Source organism: Leptonychotes weddellii, chromosome 8 (genome assembly GCF_054177405.1).
Source record: "Leptonychotes weddellii isolate Sample4059 chromosome 8, ASM5417740v2, whole genome shotgun sequence".
NCBI lineage: Eukaryota > Metazoa > Chordata > Mammalia > Carnivora > Phocidae > Leptonychotes > Leptonychotes weddellii.
In genome coordinates, this window is record NC_138376.1 from 27,318,669 (window position 1) to 27,334,940 (window position 16,272).

The following is a 16,272-nucleotide window of genomic DNA, read 5'->3' on the forward strand; positions in this document are numbered from 1 at the left end:
AATAGTTTCTGTCTTCTGTTCTACAAATGCCTGACAGTTCAGACAACTGCAGAAACACCTCAGTTATCCAAAGTTTAGGTTTCTGGATCCCACAGACATCTAGAATGCCAATTATAGAATTAAGGGGAGTAAATGGATGACTGGCAGTGATCAAAGGAGATTTGAGCATCAAAGCCTGGTGGGAATAGTGCAGAAAGCCTTAGATCCAAGGCATGATGATCACCTGCCATGCTCTGACTGGCTGGTTTGCTGACCAGAAGGAAAGGAGGCCTGTGGGCGGCAGTGTCCGTGAAAGGCCAGCCACAGGACAGTGATGTGGGGAAGGATGGGGGCCTGACTAGAACAAGAGGAAGAGGGCAGGTCTGGGAGAAGAACGGGGTGGCGGGGTTGGGGAGGACAGCGGGCTCCTGAAGCAGTGGCAGAAACAGAAGCCGTGGCTGCGGCTGCCACAGTTAAAGACGAGGACCAGGAGGACGTCTGCCTTCTTCGGCTCAGGTCATGATCTCGGGGTCCTGGGGTTGAGTCCTACATCGGGGCTCCCTGCTCAGCGGGGAGTCTGCTTCTCCCTCTGCCCCTCCCCCCATCATGTTCTCTCTCTCTCTCTCTCAATAAATAAAGTCTTTAAAAATAAATAAATAAAGACAAGGACAGGAAGGCAGACCCTGACAGCAAAGGAGGATAATTCAGGGCTGCTTGTAGGACAGGTGGCAGCTCCAGCACCTCAGGGACCCTTAAGAATCACGCTGTGACAAGCAGGCTCTGTGGTTTTTGACAAAATAACATTGTCCTCTGAAGGCCAAGGGGAAGGGGACAGGGACCCAGATCACCAGAAAACCCGTGGTGAGAGGCATTTTCAAGAACGTTGTAGGGGTCAGGCCTCGGAGGCTGACGCTGGTGAGCCCACACGTGTGCCGTGATTGAAGAGTCACTGCCCAGAGTGACCTTTCTTGAGTCACCAAGTAGAGGTTAAATTCTGTTCAGTGCTCTCAGTTTAAAGAAAGGTAAGGTACATCATAGTCCAGAGAATTTTCCATCAGGAGATTATTGAAGTGTTCAAGTTTTTAAAGCTTTTACGTTTACACCACTTGTAATATAGGTCAGTGTTTCCTTAACCGTTCCTCAGATCACTGATGACCCTTGGGGATGGGAACAGGAGCCCCTTAGAAAGGCCCTTGGCAAATATGGCTGTTGGGTCAGTTGATTTTGTGAACTGCCTGTCTTGTCAATATATAGTGCACATTAGTGTACCGAAGGCTCCAGAAGCCTTGGTGGAACCTAGTGTTTCTCAGACTTCCTTGACCACGGAACCCATTTTCCTGGGACTGTCTTGCGGGATGCTGCTGTTTGCAGAACATGATTTAGGACATGTTGGTTTGAGCTAATCGGGATGTTCTATAATGAGATGGTATTAGAGATCACATTAGGGGAATTGGATAGGGGGGTCCTACTCCCCCTCGGAACTTGTCCTGTCTTCTTGCTGATAAAGATGACACGGGCCTGAGAATTGATGCCCAGCTCCAGCCTCATCTGGAGCATCCTGCCTTTGTACACCTGTTGAACTGGGTCCTCGTTCCCCAGGCTAGTGGTGGTAATGAGGCGCTTTGGTTCACAGTGGCTCCTGCTGGATGTCAGGTTACACAGAAGCCTGAGAACTGGGGCTGTTTATGCGAGGCAGACCTGCCTTGTTCCTGCCCACAGGTGTGCCCCGTCCCTGACATTCACCTGCTGTCCTGTTGCTCTTTCCCTTCAAGGCTATGCCAGCGCCGCCCACTGGAAGGTCTACGTGATAGCCAGAGGGGTCCAGCCTTTGGTCGTCTGTGATGGGACCACCCTCTCAGAACTATAGGAAACAAGAACTGTACAGAGGAACAACTTAGAGAGCTGAAGACCAGACTGAAAGGGGAGAAATAAAAACAATGAACCGGGGCGCCTGGGTGGCTCAGTTGGTTAAGCGACTGCCTTCGGCTCAGGTCATGATCCTGGAGTCCCGGGATCGAGTCCCACATCGGGCTCCCTGCTCAGCAGGGAGTCTGCTTCTCCCTCTGACCCTCTTCCCTCTCATGCTCTCTGTCTCTCATTCTCTCTGTCTCAAATAAATAAATAAAAAATCTTTAAAAAAAAAACAAAACAAAACAAAACAAAAACAATGAACTGCTTCCCAAGGCTACCTAGTTACCTGCCCTCTGCATGCGTGTATGAGCCAGCCGTATGTTGGAGGTCGTGGCCACAGCCTGGCCCTCCCAACTCTTCCAGCCTATAGCTGCTTGGCCAGGACTTTGCCAGTACCTGCCTGTGAGAGACTGGGCTCTTCCATCTTCCACACCTCTTGGAACCGCAGCCTCAAGGCTGCCCCTCAGGCAGGAAACGGGATTGGTGCCTTCCCTTTCTCGCACAGCCTGATCCCCTCTGCCGGCTCCCTGGCCACAGAGAGGGCAGCCGGCAAGTCCTGACGTCAGAGCCATCCCTTACCAGGTGAGCCTGCTTGTCCTGTCTTCCTGGCCACACCAGCCTGTACTTCTGTGGAAAGCCATGCCTGATTAAAGAAGTCATTGCAGTTTCCCCAGCAGAATGGAATCTAGAAGCCAGTGAAACAGGATTAAATAATCTCATTGCACTCGAGAAAGGCACTGCTTTCCCCAGTGTCCATGACTCGGAGTCTCAGTGATGCCAGGGTGGAGTCTGATTGTAATGGAAATAGTAATTTCTAAGGTAATACTTCCCTCCATTTGATCAGGGTCTTATGCCCCCCGCTCCCTTCCCTTCTCGCTTGCCTATCTGGATGGTTTCTCAGAAATTGGACTCCCAGTCCTCCCCTCCCTGGCTGGTCCAGAGCCCTTTACTGCTGAGGCAGCACAGTTTCTGTCAACTGGGTTGCGTTTACCAAGTGTCTTCAGAGGGGATGAGTTAGAGCGCTGGCCTGGGGAGAGGGTGCCTCCCCGGGTTTGATCTTTAGGGTCCAGCTTTCTGCAGGGAAGATGTTTTACAGCTGTGTAAAGCTGATGTAATGTGGTTGGGGAAGGAACTCCAGACCCAACGTGTTTGCCAGCTGGGTGTGCGACTCTGGGATCTTCTGTCTTAAAATGATTTCTCTCTTTGTACTAGGAAACAAGGTGAGGTAGTTTTATTGTTCGTAAACATATAAAGGTATGTTCCTTCAGTTGGGTGATTCCCTATGCTCATTGTTTTCTCCAAGTGCTTTTAATATGTATTAATCAAATGGTGTAAATAAGGATACTTTTCTTCCTCTTTTTTCCTCCCCCTTTATTCCTTTATTGAGGCTGCTAGATACCTGGCCTCTAGTCATGCTGTCACCAAGCTGAAGAAGAAAACCCGACTGTGGCCCCTGGTTCTGAATCTCAGAAATCAGATGAGTACAGGTGTCCATGGCAGAGTGAATGGACCAGAGGCAGACAGTGGCGAGAGAAGGAGGTGTGACTCCTTGCAGGGTCCTTCCTCTGCGTCCTTGGAGGTGTCCTTGTACCTTATCCCTGGGCCCTCCCTTAGCTCATCTCCCGAGCAGGAGCAGCCGTGGGGATCAGCAAGGCACTGAAAGACTTGCTTTGTGAGCCTGTAAAGGACAAGAATGGTTCACAGAGCTCAGGGTGGAAATAATCGGCCTCCATGGACTTGAATGAAATTAGGATAAACGGTACCTGAGGGAATTTTTCCTTAAACAAGTCTGCGCCTTGTGTGGGTTAATACAGGAAAAACACAATTTTTTGTACATATAAAAGTCATGCTGCTGAGCAGTTATGATTTAAGAGGTCTTATTTCAGAGGGATCATTTCAAGGCCAGCTTTGTGCAAGCTTTTCGAGCCTTTGCAGTGTCCTTACCCGTGCTGTGCATGGAGAAGGATTATATGTAAACAAGTTCCTTAGAGTTTTCTTCAGTTGGGCCCTTTGGGTTAACAAAAGAGGGTTTCTTAGAAGGAAAAGAAACTGTTTTGATGATTGAGATTCTGTTTTGTCTTTATGAATTACCCTGTGTTCCTTCCCCATTTCACTCCTGCCCTTCTCACCTTAAATGTTCATAAAATATCCACTTCAGCTCAAAACTGAAAACTGAGAAACCCTTGGCATGTGTTGCTGTTCTGAGGCATCTCCTGGAAAGTCCCCTAAGCCCCTGAGCTGTCTACAATGCAACAAAAAAATGGTGTGGCCGCAAAGAAACAGATTTTCGTGCATTTCCTAAGCTTAAAATCTATCCTGTTCAGAATTGAAGGTCAATTTCTGTTAAGGGAGAAATTTTCCAAAGAGAGTTTTCAGCTCTTAATTACTGGATACATAGAAGTAATTTGCCTTCTTCTGAAGGCAATTCTGATAAGCAGAACACAGGAATGGCTTCCCTCAGGAATGGCCTGGATTGGCAGCCCGAGACTTTGTGTGAGGGTGCTGCTCACCCAGCTCTCATGGGAGCAGCAGAAGTCCCTCTGCATGACCCTGTGTGCAAAAGAGGGTCATCAAGATGAGGAGGAAGGGTTGGGGGGCATGGTGGGACTACCTAACCAACCCCCCACCTCCACCACAAGAAGAACAAAATGCTCACAAGTTTTCGAGTGTTTACGAAGAGGTGACATGGTGGTGACCTCCACACGTGGGTTAGGTTCACTTTTCTTGTAGGCACCCAGAGTAGAGACTTGTATCCCCAGCTCTCTCTGGGGAGAAAGGCTGCTTTGGCACCAGTTTGAAGCATTTATGTCCAGATGCCCTGACGTCAGCAGGGGCCAAGTATTGACAAGACATTACACCTGTTCAGGCAGAACTTATCCTCTCCCCACACTCAATTTTCTTAGGGAAGGGAGGGAGTCAAATATTATGGTTTATGAACATAGAATCTAGGGTCGCCTGGCTGGCTCAATCAGTGGAGCATGCCACTCTTGATCTCAGGGCTTGTAAGTGTGAGCCCCATGTTGGGTGAAGAGATTACATAACAATAAAATCTTAAAAAAACAAATACACAGAATCTACTTATTTTGTGAAGAACAAAACAGTTTAAGAAATGGGCAGATTTGGACTCATTTTCTGAGGGAAAGAATAGTAACATTTGTCCAGTCCATTCTAAGAGGGCCTCAATCTCCGTGATCTCCTTTAATCGTTACTCAGTCCTGTCAAGTAGGTGTTAGATCCTCATTTTACAGGAAACATTTTACAGGGCTTAGAACAGTTAACTGCAGGTCAGCAGGTAGTTGGTTTTGCAGCACATTGTTTCCCGGCCTCAGCACAGTGTGGTGCCCGAGAGCGAGAGCGAAGCTGTGGGTTTAATTGCCTGGGGCGTGTCTGCACTGGGTCAGGAGGACCTCGGGAGAGGGTCAGCAAGCCAGGAACTCTTCAGGGTTTGTTTTCAAGATTGTTTTGGACAGAAAGGGAACAGGAGAGAATCTAACCAGATGACTTTTATAAAAATCTTTCACTTTCTCCCTCCCCATTTGAAAGCTCTTTAAGAGTGAGCGTGGCTGGAACACAACTGTGTCCAGCCATTTTCCCATCACACACGTTTCCAGATGTGTGACCAGAAGAGGGACTCTGCCCAGTTCCAGTTGTGGCTCCCTTTAGAGTTTACCTCACTTGTTTGTCAGCTCTCCATTTTCTCGTCCCTTCTTCCCAAATCCAGCATAGACCTCTGTGTAGGAGCAATTTGTTTTTTAAAAACTCTCAGTCTCCTTCGCTGCAGGTAATGGCCTCACTCATTTTAATATAGTCTGGGATGAGAGTTTGCTCCTTAACCAGTGGCTTCCATAATGAACATTCAAAACCCCAAAGCAAATGTTCACTTCTTACCTAATTCTTGCCCACAGGAGAAGGCCAAGTTGTAGGGGAAAGAGCCAAAGCTGTCTGGTTACATGGAGAGAAGTGATCATGACTACCTCTTGAGAATCAGTTCTTAATCAGAGGGGTCCTTTAGGCTTTTGAGCTCTCCTAGTGATGGAGGAGAAACCCCTGAGTTCACGAGTTCACACTCATTAACTTACAGTGGTGACCCATCACCCACTAAAATTAGAAGAAGGAAAGCAATGTGGGATGTGCTTTAAATGGTGTTTCTCCCCTTTTTTTAAATTTAAATTTTAGTCAACATACAGTGCAATATTGGTTTAAATGGCGTTTTAGATTGAGATTCTCTCTGTTCAGAGCTATGCATGTTGTACACAGCGCCGATGGGTGTCTGGGCCAGGAGGCTGGAAGGTGCCAGTGCTTCTGGGGATAGCCCTGTAGCAAATGAAAAATGGGAGGCTCTAGGAATACGCTGTGTCGCCATCAGCATCTCCCTGGCCTCCTCAGCCCCAGCCTCCTGATATCTAGTGGCTTCTTCCACAAAAGCATCTCCCAAGAAGACAGACAGGTGCTCCCCTGTTTGCACCACACCCAGGTCGGCCCACCCTTGGACACAGGATGGTTTTATGCACTGGCCTTTGTGAGAAACCGTCCAGCCAGCTTGTCTCTTGTCCAGGCCCCTTAGTGTCTGGTTTCCCTGCCCTGCATAATTTAAGCATTAGAGCTAAATACATCAGTCATTTTCCTCTCTCCGGAGACTGGGAAATGTCCAGAGCTTTTCAGAAGAGTGGAGAGAAGAAATGTTATGTAACTCCTAGTGGAGGCCTGGAACCGTCCAGACATGGTGGGGCTGGGGCTGACCCGGAGACCATTTCCCCTCCACTTAGTGCGTCTGTCAGTCGGCAGCATGGATCCAAGCATGAGCCCCAGCTGCAGGCACCTGAGCAGAGAAGGGAAACCAGTCTAGAGTTTCAAACAGAAACTGGGCAGTCAGGCCATCAGCTGTGCCAAGCTTAGTTAACCTCATTTCCTCACAACAGCTCTGTGGGGTAGGTGAGGTCATCCTGTGAAGCCACTTTTACTCAAAGATCAGCCGTGTCCCAGCCTCCAAATTCCAGCTCCTCAGGACACTTTTGGCCCTTTCAGAAACAAACTCTCTCTTATCCACAAGAATTTGTGACAGGATCAGACAGACACATGGCATTCCCAAGAACCCCTAGTCTCATCATGACTGGCAACTTCCCCCCCCCAACTTGTTGCCATAGTGTCCCCCTCAGAAACATGTTGGCTGTGGTCTCTCTTCCTCCCTCCTTTGGAAGGGTCAGTAACAGACGCCTAGGCTGGGGGAGCAGACTGGAGGGGCAGAGCTAAGCCAGCAGCTAATGCTCAGCCTCTTCCCCACCCTCGTCAGGGACAGGCGTTGGGACAGCTGCCGTGCATCTTCAAGGGAACCAGGGAAGGTTCCAGTAGGCCGAGGGAGACAGACACCGGTCCCAACCACGCATGCTCCAGATGGTATGTGCTGTTCTAATATGTGTTCGGTGCAGAATGTTGACGATAACTTAATGTACTGCAAACCTGTAAAGACTTCCGCCCTGTAAAGAATGTATGTAAATGAAAGTTTTTACTTTTGCAATTAAAAGTGTGTATGATGGTTGATAAGAACTTTGCTATACTTGGTGTCATTCTTAAATTTCCAGATTTCTCTTCCCCCATAACTCAAGAGACCTCTAACCACATCGTACTCATTAGGCAGCCCTGAGGGGCCTTCGGGGGCCTCCCGGTCACCTGTCCCCACTGGCCCTGTCCTCTCTCACATTCTCTCCCAGCTTTCCCAGATTCCTCTTTTCTCCCCATCCCTGCACTTTGCCTAGAATCCGATGAGACCCTTGTTGCCTTTTTCTGTCTCCCCAGCTGGCTGCACATTGTCCAGATGCCATCACGGTGTCACCTCCCCCGTGGATGTCCTTGGTTCTCCTGGGAGGTCAGCCAGGCCCCTTACTGGCCCACGGGAGCTAGCTGCCACTGATCAGGGCCACACTCGGCACTCACTTAACCCAGTGCAGGTTTGAGTTAAGTCATTTTGCTGTGTTCGTATTTTTTTGGTAATTTCTTTTTTATCTACACACAAGTTTTATATAAATGTACAAATAGAACTATTTCTTGGGGCGCCTGGGTGGCGCAGTCAGTTGAGTGTCCGAGTCTTGGTTTCGGCTCAGGTCTGATCTCCGGGTCGTGGGATTGAGTTTCACATCAGACTCCACGCTCAGTACAGAGTCTACTTGAAATCCTCTCTCCCTCTGCCCCTCCCACTCATGCTCTCTCTCTCTGTCTCTTTCTCTCTAAAATAAATAAATCTTAAAAAAAAAAAAACCCTATTTCTTACATGCTGCTTAGTGTCCTGTCTTACTTTCCTGCGTTTCTTGTTGCAGACTTTTCCCTCTTCCACATTGCTTACTCCCTTCCTGTGTGTCTTTCCACGGTCTCCTCCATGCTCTCTAATCATAATCATAAATCAAGATTTTTGTCATTGCTTTATCAAAAATGCTGTCATATTACAGGCACTCATTTGTTGCTTTGCTTACTCAGTACGTCCCAGAGTTCTCTTCAAGTCAGCTGGCGTAGCTCTAATCCTTTTTAATGGCTGATATTCCATGGTGTGGATATGCCATTTATTTCACTGTTCTCTTATTGAGGCTAAGTCACATCCTGCTCAATGATTATTGGATTATTAGTCAAGAAGTTCGGAGTTAGTTTTAAAAATACTTGTTTTGGGACACCTGGGTGGCTCAGTCAGTTAAGCGTCTGCCTTCTGCTCAGGTCATGATCCTAGGGTCATGGGATCAAGTCCCACGTCGGGCTCCCTGCTCGGTGGGGAGTCTGCTTCTCCCTCTGCCTGTCCCTCCCCCTGCTTGTGTTCGTTCTCTCTCTCTCTCTCTGAAAAATCTTATAAATAAAAATAAAAATACTTGTTTTTACAAAATGTATATTCATCCTTCTTTGCTCCAGCTAATATATGTTCTTCAAAAATTCAAAAATCATCCCATCCCATGGTGCTATTCACTTACCTTTTTGAAAGCTGGACTTCAACAAGAAAAAAGGGAGGAGGGCTTGATTCCATGTGAAAAGGTGGCAAAATCACTAGTTTTCAGTCCCCTTCTCTCTCTGTAGCACTTGGCTTCTGTGAGACTCACTATTCCCTTCCTGAAACTCCTCTTTTCCACTTCTGTCTCCTCTGTAGTATTTTCTTCTGCCTGTCTCCAAAACATTGGTCTCCCCTACCCGTCCTGCCTTGGGCTCTCCTCTTTTCTCTCTCCCTGGGAGAAACACTCTCCCTGCAAGATCTCAGTCCTGTGTTGTCCTCTCCACCCGGGGCCAAGTCACCTCCAACCGATGCACACAGCCCACACTTCTCGCCTGAGCCCTAGTTTGTACACCCGAGTGTCACGAGCTCATTCCACCCGTTCTCTCCAGAAGCACCTCTAGTTCCTGCCGTGACTGTGGCAGCCTTGGAGGGCTCCTGTCTTTTCTCTCAGCCTCTGCTGATCAGGACCAAACTCTGGAGAGTTCTGCCTCCTTGTTGCATATCCAGCCCCACCGCCACTGTCTCAGGTGAGAACCTCACAGTTCCACTCCTATCTCGACTCCGCCAGTAGTTGCTTGTTTCCCAAGCACACCCCACCCTCTCCATTCACCATCCACAGAGCTGCTACAGTGCCCTTGTTAAGGCATGTGCCCCCTTCCTTGCTCAGCACTCCTCAGTGACTCCATTACCCACAGGACACGTGCTGGTCATCCCCTCCAGCCTCGTTCCACTCCTCCTTCACTGTGCCTCACTTCTACTGAACCATCTCTAATTCCTAGAAACATCTAGGCTGGTTTTTCTTCTTTTTAACCACAAAACTTTATTTTTTTAGAGCACTTTTAGGTTCACAGCAAAATCGAGCAGAAAGAGTTCCTATACACCCTCTGTCTGGCCCCGTACCCCCACCCCACCAACACAACCTCCCCCACTACTGGCCAGAGTGGTACATTTGTTAGAATCGATGAACCTACGTTGATACATCTTTGTCACCCAAAGTCCATAGTTTACATTAGGGTTCTCTTGGTGTTATACATTCTATGGGTTTGGACAAATGGATAATTACATTCATCCATCACTACAGTATCACACAGAATAGTTTCATTGCCAGAGGATTTCAAAATCCTCTAGGCTCTGCCTATTCATTGCTCCCTCCCTGCTAACCCTTGGCAACCACTGGTTTTTTGCTGTCTCCATAGTTTTGCCTTCTCCAGGATGTCAGATAGTTGGATTTATACGGTACGTAGCCTTTCCAAATTGGTTTCTTTCACTTAGTAATATGCATTTAAGGTTCCTCCATGTCTTTTCATGACTTGATAGCTCACTTCTTTTTAGTGCTGAACGATTCTCCATTGTCTGGATATACCACAGTTTATTTATCCATTCACCTACTGAAGGACATCTCAGTTGCTTCGGAGATTTGGCAACTATGAATAAAGCTGCTGTAAACATCTGTGTGCATCTTTTCACATGGACATAGTTTTCAATTCTGTTGGCTAAATACCCAAAGAAGCATGACTGATGGATCATATGGTAAGAGTAATGTTTAGTTTTATAGGAAACTGCCAAATTTTCCAAAATGGCTGTACCATTTTGTATTCCCACCAGTAATGAATGAGAGTTCCTGTTACACCATACCCTCACCAGCCTTCGGTATTGTCAGTGTTCTAGATTTGGGCCTTTCTAATAGTTGTGTAGTGAAATCTCATTGTTGCCTTAATTTACGATTCCCTGTGACATGATGTTGAACATTGTTTCGTATGTTTACTTGCCATCTGTGTAGCTTCTTCGCTGAGGTGCCATTCAGGTCTTTGGCCCACCTTGTAATCAGGTTGTTAGTTTTCTTATTGTTGAGTTTTAAAGAGTTCTTCGTGTATTTTGGATAACAGCCATTCGTTCATTCATTCATTCATGTAGGCTCTATGCCCAGAGTGGAGCCCAGTGCAGGGCTTGAACTCACGACCCTGAGATCAAGACCCGAGCTGATATCAAGAGTCAGATGTTTAACCAACTGAGCCACCCAGGCACCCCCAGATGTATCTTTTAGAAACAGTTTCTCCCACTCAGTGGTTTGTCTGCATTCTCTTGACATTGCCTCTCGGTACTACAGAAGTTTTATATTTTAGTAAAGTCCCGCTTCTCAGTTGTGTCTTTCATGGATCATACCTCTAGCATTGTACACAGAGTCCTCACCATACCCTAGGTCATCTAGATTTTCTCGTATGTTATCTTGTAGGAGATGTATAGTTCTGTGTTTTACATTTAGGTAGGATCTGATTTTTACGAAGGGTGTAAGGTCTGTGTCTAGATTCCTTTTTTTTTTTTGCATGTGGATGTCCAGTTATTTCAACACCATTTTTTGAGAAAATCATCCTCACTTTCTTGTATTGTCTTTGCTCCTTTGTCGAAGACCGGCTGCCTGTATTCATATGGGTCTATTTCTCGCTTCTCTATTGATTCTGTTGGTCGTTTGTCTTAGTCTTTTGCCAATACCGCACTGTTTTGATTACTGAAGCTTTATACTGAGTCTTGAAGTTGGATGATATCAGTTTTCGACTTTGTTCTTCTCCTTCAATACTGTGTTGGTGATTCTGGATCCTTTGCCTCTCCATATAAACTTCAGAATCAGGGGCACCTGGCGGGCTCAGTCGGCAAAGCATGCAACTCTTGGTCTTGGGGTTGTGGGTTCGAGCCCCACGCTGGGTGTAGAGATTACTTTTAAAAAAGTCTTAACAAAAGAAAACTTTAGAATCAATTTGCCTATATCCACAAAATAACTTGCTGAAATTCTGGTTGGGGTTGTGTGGAATCTGTAGATCAAGTTGCATCCAGGTTGCTGTTAGTTCGAAGTTGTAATTCCTATCCCATGATACTATTTGTGAACTTTGGTATGTCCTTTCTTTTGCTCAGTTTGAAGTCCAGCTTATTAGTGCACATTCCTCCAACATGACACATGTCCTTTAGGCTTTCTTATTAAGTCCAACTGACAAGCCTCCAGACACCATGTTGAAGACATATTTCACACTTATTTTTTCCAGAATAATGACTTTATTATTTTTGTCAAAGTGATACATTCTTCTTATAAAGAATTGAAGATAATTCATGTGATCTTATGAAAATCTCCACCCAGGGATAATTAATAACATTAGATGAACAGTATATGAGGCATCCCTAGGATGCTTCTAGCTAGGTGAGATAGAAATGCTTTTATTAAAATGGAACTAATCATGCTATTTAAAGAATAAAAGAAAGCAATTTTATGTGAATCTAACAGAAGAAACAAGAAACCGAAGTAGGCATTTCTTCCCCACAGAAAAAATGTCAGTTCCTAAAAGATCTCTCTGAGGTTAAGATTATGAGAAACCTCAAGAAACTAGAATGATTCTTAATAAGGTTTTCTAACGTCAGGCCCCACACTCAGCGGGAAGTCTGCTTGAGGATTCTCTCCCTCTCCCTCTCACCCTCCCCCTGCTCACATGTGTACTCTCTGTTTCTCTCTAAAAATAAATAGGTAAAATCTTTAAAAATAAGTTTCTCTTTTTCGATGGCATGGTTCAAGGCTCTGAAGATGAGCAAATCGCTTGCTCTTTCTCTCTCCTTATCTCTTCCTCTGCTTCTCAATTTGTGTTAATCTGTATGTATATTGATATTCTCAAAACCCATGCATTGCCTTCTGCTGTGAAACCATAATTCTCAAAGTTACATAGCCCTCATCTTATATTTAAGCTGATTTGTGACTCACTCGTAATACTTTCACCACCACTTTTCACCCCTGAATTGTTTTCAGACTCTTACTTGGCTGAATTTCATCAAAGTTCCTCAAGCATGGCTCATGAACGCTGTTACCTTCTGTGTTTGAGAATGTTTCTGCGGTTTTTATACTTGAATGCAACTTGGCTGAGTAAAACATTCTTGCATCACACTTCCTTTTGCTCGGAACTTTGGGGACATCACATTGTCATGTGGCAGCATTGACTGTTGGTAGGGACAAGACGGGCCAGCCTCAGAGTCCCCCTTAAAATGAAGGCGATTTTCTTCTGCCTTTTTTTTTTTTTTTTTGGTCTGCCTGAAGAATTCCATCTTTCTGGTTCTTTATCAGTTTTTCCTGGACTAAAGTGTGCTCTTTTGAGTTGCATTTCCATTCTTCTTTTGGGGAAAAATGCCTTATATTTTCTTTCTTTTTTTTCTTCCATTTTTATTGAGAAATAATTGACCCAAGTCACTGTATAAATTTAAGGTGTCCAGCATGGTGGTTTGATTTACAGATATTGTGAAATGATTACTACAGTAGGTTTAGTTCACATCTGTCATCTCGTATAGATACAATAAAAAGGAAAAAAAATTTCTCCTTGTGATGAGAACTCTTCAGGTCTAGTCTCTACACAGCTTATATGTTCTTTATGAATACTTTTTCTTTTCCATTTGTGGGGTTTTCTGTTTCAGATGCTGTGTTTATTCCTTTGTTTCATGACCTTGATCTTTTACAACTATGGTGTTCTCTCTGTTTAATACTTATCTTTTTTCTCATTTCCCATAATTCTCTCAAGCCTCCCCTCTAGATCAATTTATTTTTTCAGCCATATCCACTTGTTATTTCTGATGCATTAGTTTTATGAAAGTGCACTCAGTTTGTTCTCTTACCTCATTCTGTCATTTCATCTTTGCTTACTTTCTTGAAATCATGTTGTTATTTAATTTTTCTATAGTTCAGCATGCTATAGGGAATTTTTTTCTGTTCTTTAGATGACGTTTTCTTCTAGACTTGGTTTTCATCAGTTATATATGCGTGTTCCTCTCTTTCATTTTTTTCCCATATATTTGTATAGCTACCATACCATTTTTCTCAATGTCTTGTGCGTAATGTGGCTGCTCGGGCCAGGTCTTTTGTTTGTACCCTCTGGGTATATTCTCAATTCCAACAGCATCTGTGCCCACCACTAAAATTTAACAAATGTTAACATTTTTATCATATTAACCAAGTATTGATTTACACAACCATTTAGTACTTGCTACAAAAGCCCCATTTCTGCTCTTTCATAACTGAGGACTCTCCTCACCAGGTAGAGCTGAGACTCTCTCTCCTTCCCTTCCTGACCTCAAGTTTTCTTCACTCTGTTCTAATCAGGAACTCATATTTTCTTACCTACCATATTCCATTTTCTCTTGTTTAAAAAGAAAAAAAAAAGAATCTTGGGGCACCTGGGTGGCTCAGTTCATTAAGCAACTGCCTTCGGCTCAGGTCATGATCCCAGGGTCCTGGGATGGAGCCCACATTGGGCTCCCTGCTCAGCAGGGGTCTGCCTCCCCCTCTCCCTCTGCCCCTCACCTGTGTGCACTCTCTCGCTGTCTCAAATAAATAAATAAAATTTTAAAAAATCTTATTTTCCACCCACCCTCCCAAGGGAAAGTATTGAAACCATGCTAACAAAAATCTAGTAAATATAAGAAAATACAGCAGGCATACTTGCGTTCCCGTGTGATGTGTCTCCAAAAGAGAAGTGTGAGCCCATGAACAAGCATTCCTGTTTATATGCGTCAGTCTCTTGGCAGTGCCCAGGGAAGCACCCATTTCAGGGCCTCCAGTGCAGTGACGCTGGGAGCTGAGGGCCAGGGCAACGCTGTGGTTGGTCCTCCCACCTCCAGTTTCCTTTTCAGGCCTCCAGGAAGCCAGCCACGACTGCCCCTCACTCCTGGCGAACGCTGGCCTTACCCACACACGTTGCCATTGCACAGCTGCATCCACACTAAGCTGCAAGGGACGTGTGGACAGCTGGGAACGGAGTGGATGGGAATCACCCGCAAAAACCAGGCTGTGAGCTCCCTGAGGGCAGGCTCTTCATGAGCATTTCCTCACGGATGCTGCAGAGTGAGAACCTCTCCCAGAGAAGGTGAGACCTGAGCAAGGCTCTCCCAGGTATTAATGGACTTCAATATGTGAAGGAGGGGCAGGAAGATGGACATTTCCAGCAGGAGGAGATGGGAGCCTGACATGGAAAATGAAGGCACAGGGGCGCCTAGGTGGCTCAGTCGTTAAGCGTCTGCCTTCGGCTCAGGTCATGGTCCCAGGGTCCTGGGATCGAGTCCCACATCGGGCTCCCTGCTCAGTGGGGAGCCTGCTTCTCCCTCTCCCACTCCCCCTGCTTGTGTTCCCTCTCTCGCTGTATCTCTCTCTGTCAAATAAATAAAATCTTAAAAAAAAAGAAAGAAAATGAAGGCACAGAGGTGGGAACACCACGATGTGTGCAGGGGATTGGAAGGAGGTTGGCAAACACAGGGCGTCATAGGGTAGGCCAGGTCGTGGTGGCCTGGGTCCAAGCAGAGGAGTTGAGCTCAGATGCGACAGGCGGTAGGAGCCATTGGGTTCCTGAGAAGGAAAGACACATGTGAAGGAGGTGTTTGAGAATCATCAGCCTTTGATTTACTTTTGGCTTTGCTTTTTACTTTGATTTACAATTGGCTATTTAAACTTCAATTAATCAAGGGGCGCCTGGGTGGCTCAGATGGTTAAGTGTCTGCCTTCGGCTCAGGTCATGATCCCGGCGTCCTGGGATCACGCCCCACATCGGGCTCCTGGCTCAGCGAGGAGCCTGCTTCTCCCTCTCCCTCTGCCTCTCTCCCTGCTCATGCTTTCTCTCTCTCTCTCTCTGTATCTCTGTGTCTCAAATGAATAAATAAAATCTTTAAAAAAAAATTAAACTTCAATTAATTAAAATAAAACATGAAGTTCTTTAATCACACTGGGTACATTTCAAGTGCTTGATAACCATATGCTCTTAGTGGCCACCATTTTGAACAGTGCAGATAATGAACAGGTCCACAGAGTTCCTTCAGACAGTGCTAATGTTTTAAAACAAACAAACTAGTTTTACACGTTGTGTGGATACGGAGTGCTTAGTAAAAGTACAATGGAAATCATGCAAATATCAAACAACACATTCAGACCAAGGTTACATCTAGAAAGGTGAGAATGCTTGCGTCCAGAGAAGGGATGCTGGGGGCCTCCATGTTTTATCTCTGAAGCCAGATATTATTATCTATATTATTATCTATACTTTATTTTATTATCTTTTCTATTACCCAAACGTGGGTAGTGGTTACTGTGTTGGATAGCGTGGGTCAGATCCTGCTAAAACTTGTTTTTCTCTTTTTCTTTCTTTCTTTCTTTCTTTCTCTCTTTTTCTCTCTCTCTCCCCCTCCCTTCCTTCCTTCCATCTTTATTATCTTTTTTATTATCTATACTTTATATTTTTATATCTATACTTTTATCTATGCTTTTTTATTATCTATACTTTTAGTCTTTTACTATGACCACTTCATAGTAAAACATTTTTTTTAAAGATTTATTTTTTTATTTGAGAGAGAGAGAGAGAGAAGCAGGGAGGGGCAGAGGGAAAGAATGTCAAGCAGACTCCTCACTGAGC

The 16,272-nt window shown here is 45.4% G+C and overlaps 1 protein-coding gene across 5 annotated transcripts in view; it reads left to right on the top strand.

Annotated features, from left to right (window-relative positions):
• The window catches only part of C8H6orf89 (chromosome 8 C6orf89 homolog), a 46,284-nt gene extending 30,425 nt beyond the window's left edge, over nucleotides 1-15,859 (top strand). For 3 of the 5 annotated variants that reach the window (XM_081828113.1, XM_081828112.1, XM_081828114.1), the window contains one exon: nucleotides 1,752-3,253. In XM_081828113.1, the coding sequence (XP_081684239.1) occupies nucleotides 1,752-1,846 (95 nt within the window). In that variant the 3' untranslated portion in view covers nucleotides 1,847-3,253. Of the gene's footprint in view, nucleotides 1-1,751; nucleotides 3,254-7,683 lie in introns of those variants that run through there. The other 2 variants (XR_014147634.1, XR_014147633.1) reach the window with 2 other exon arrangements.
• The last annotated feature ends 413 nt before the right edge of the window (nucleotides 15,860-16,272 follow it).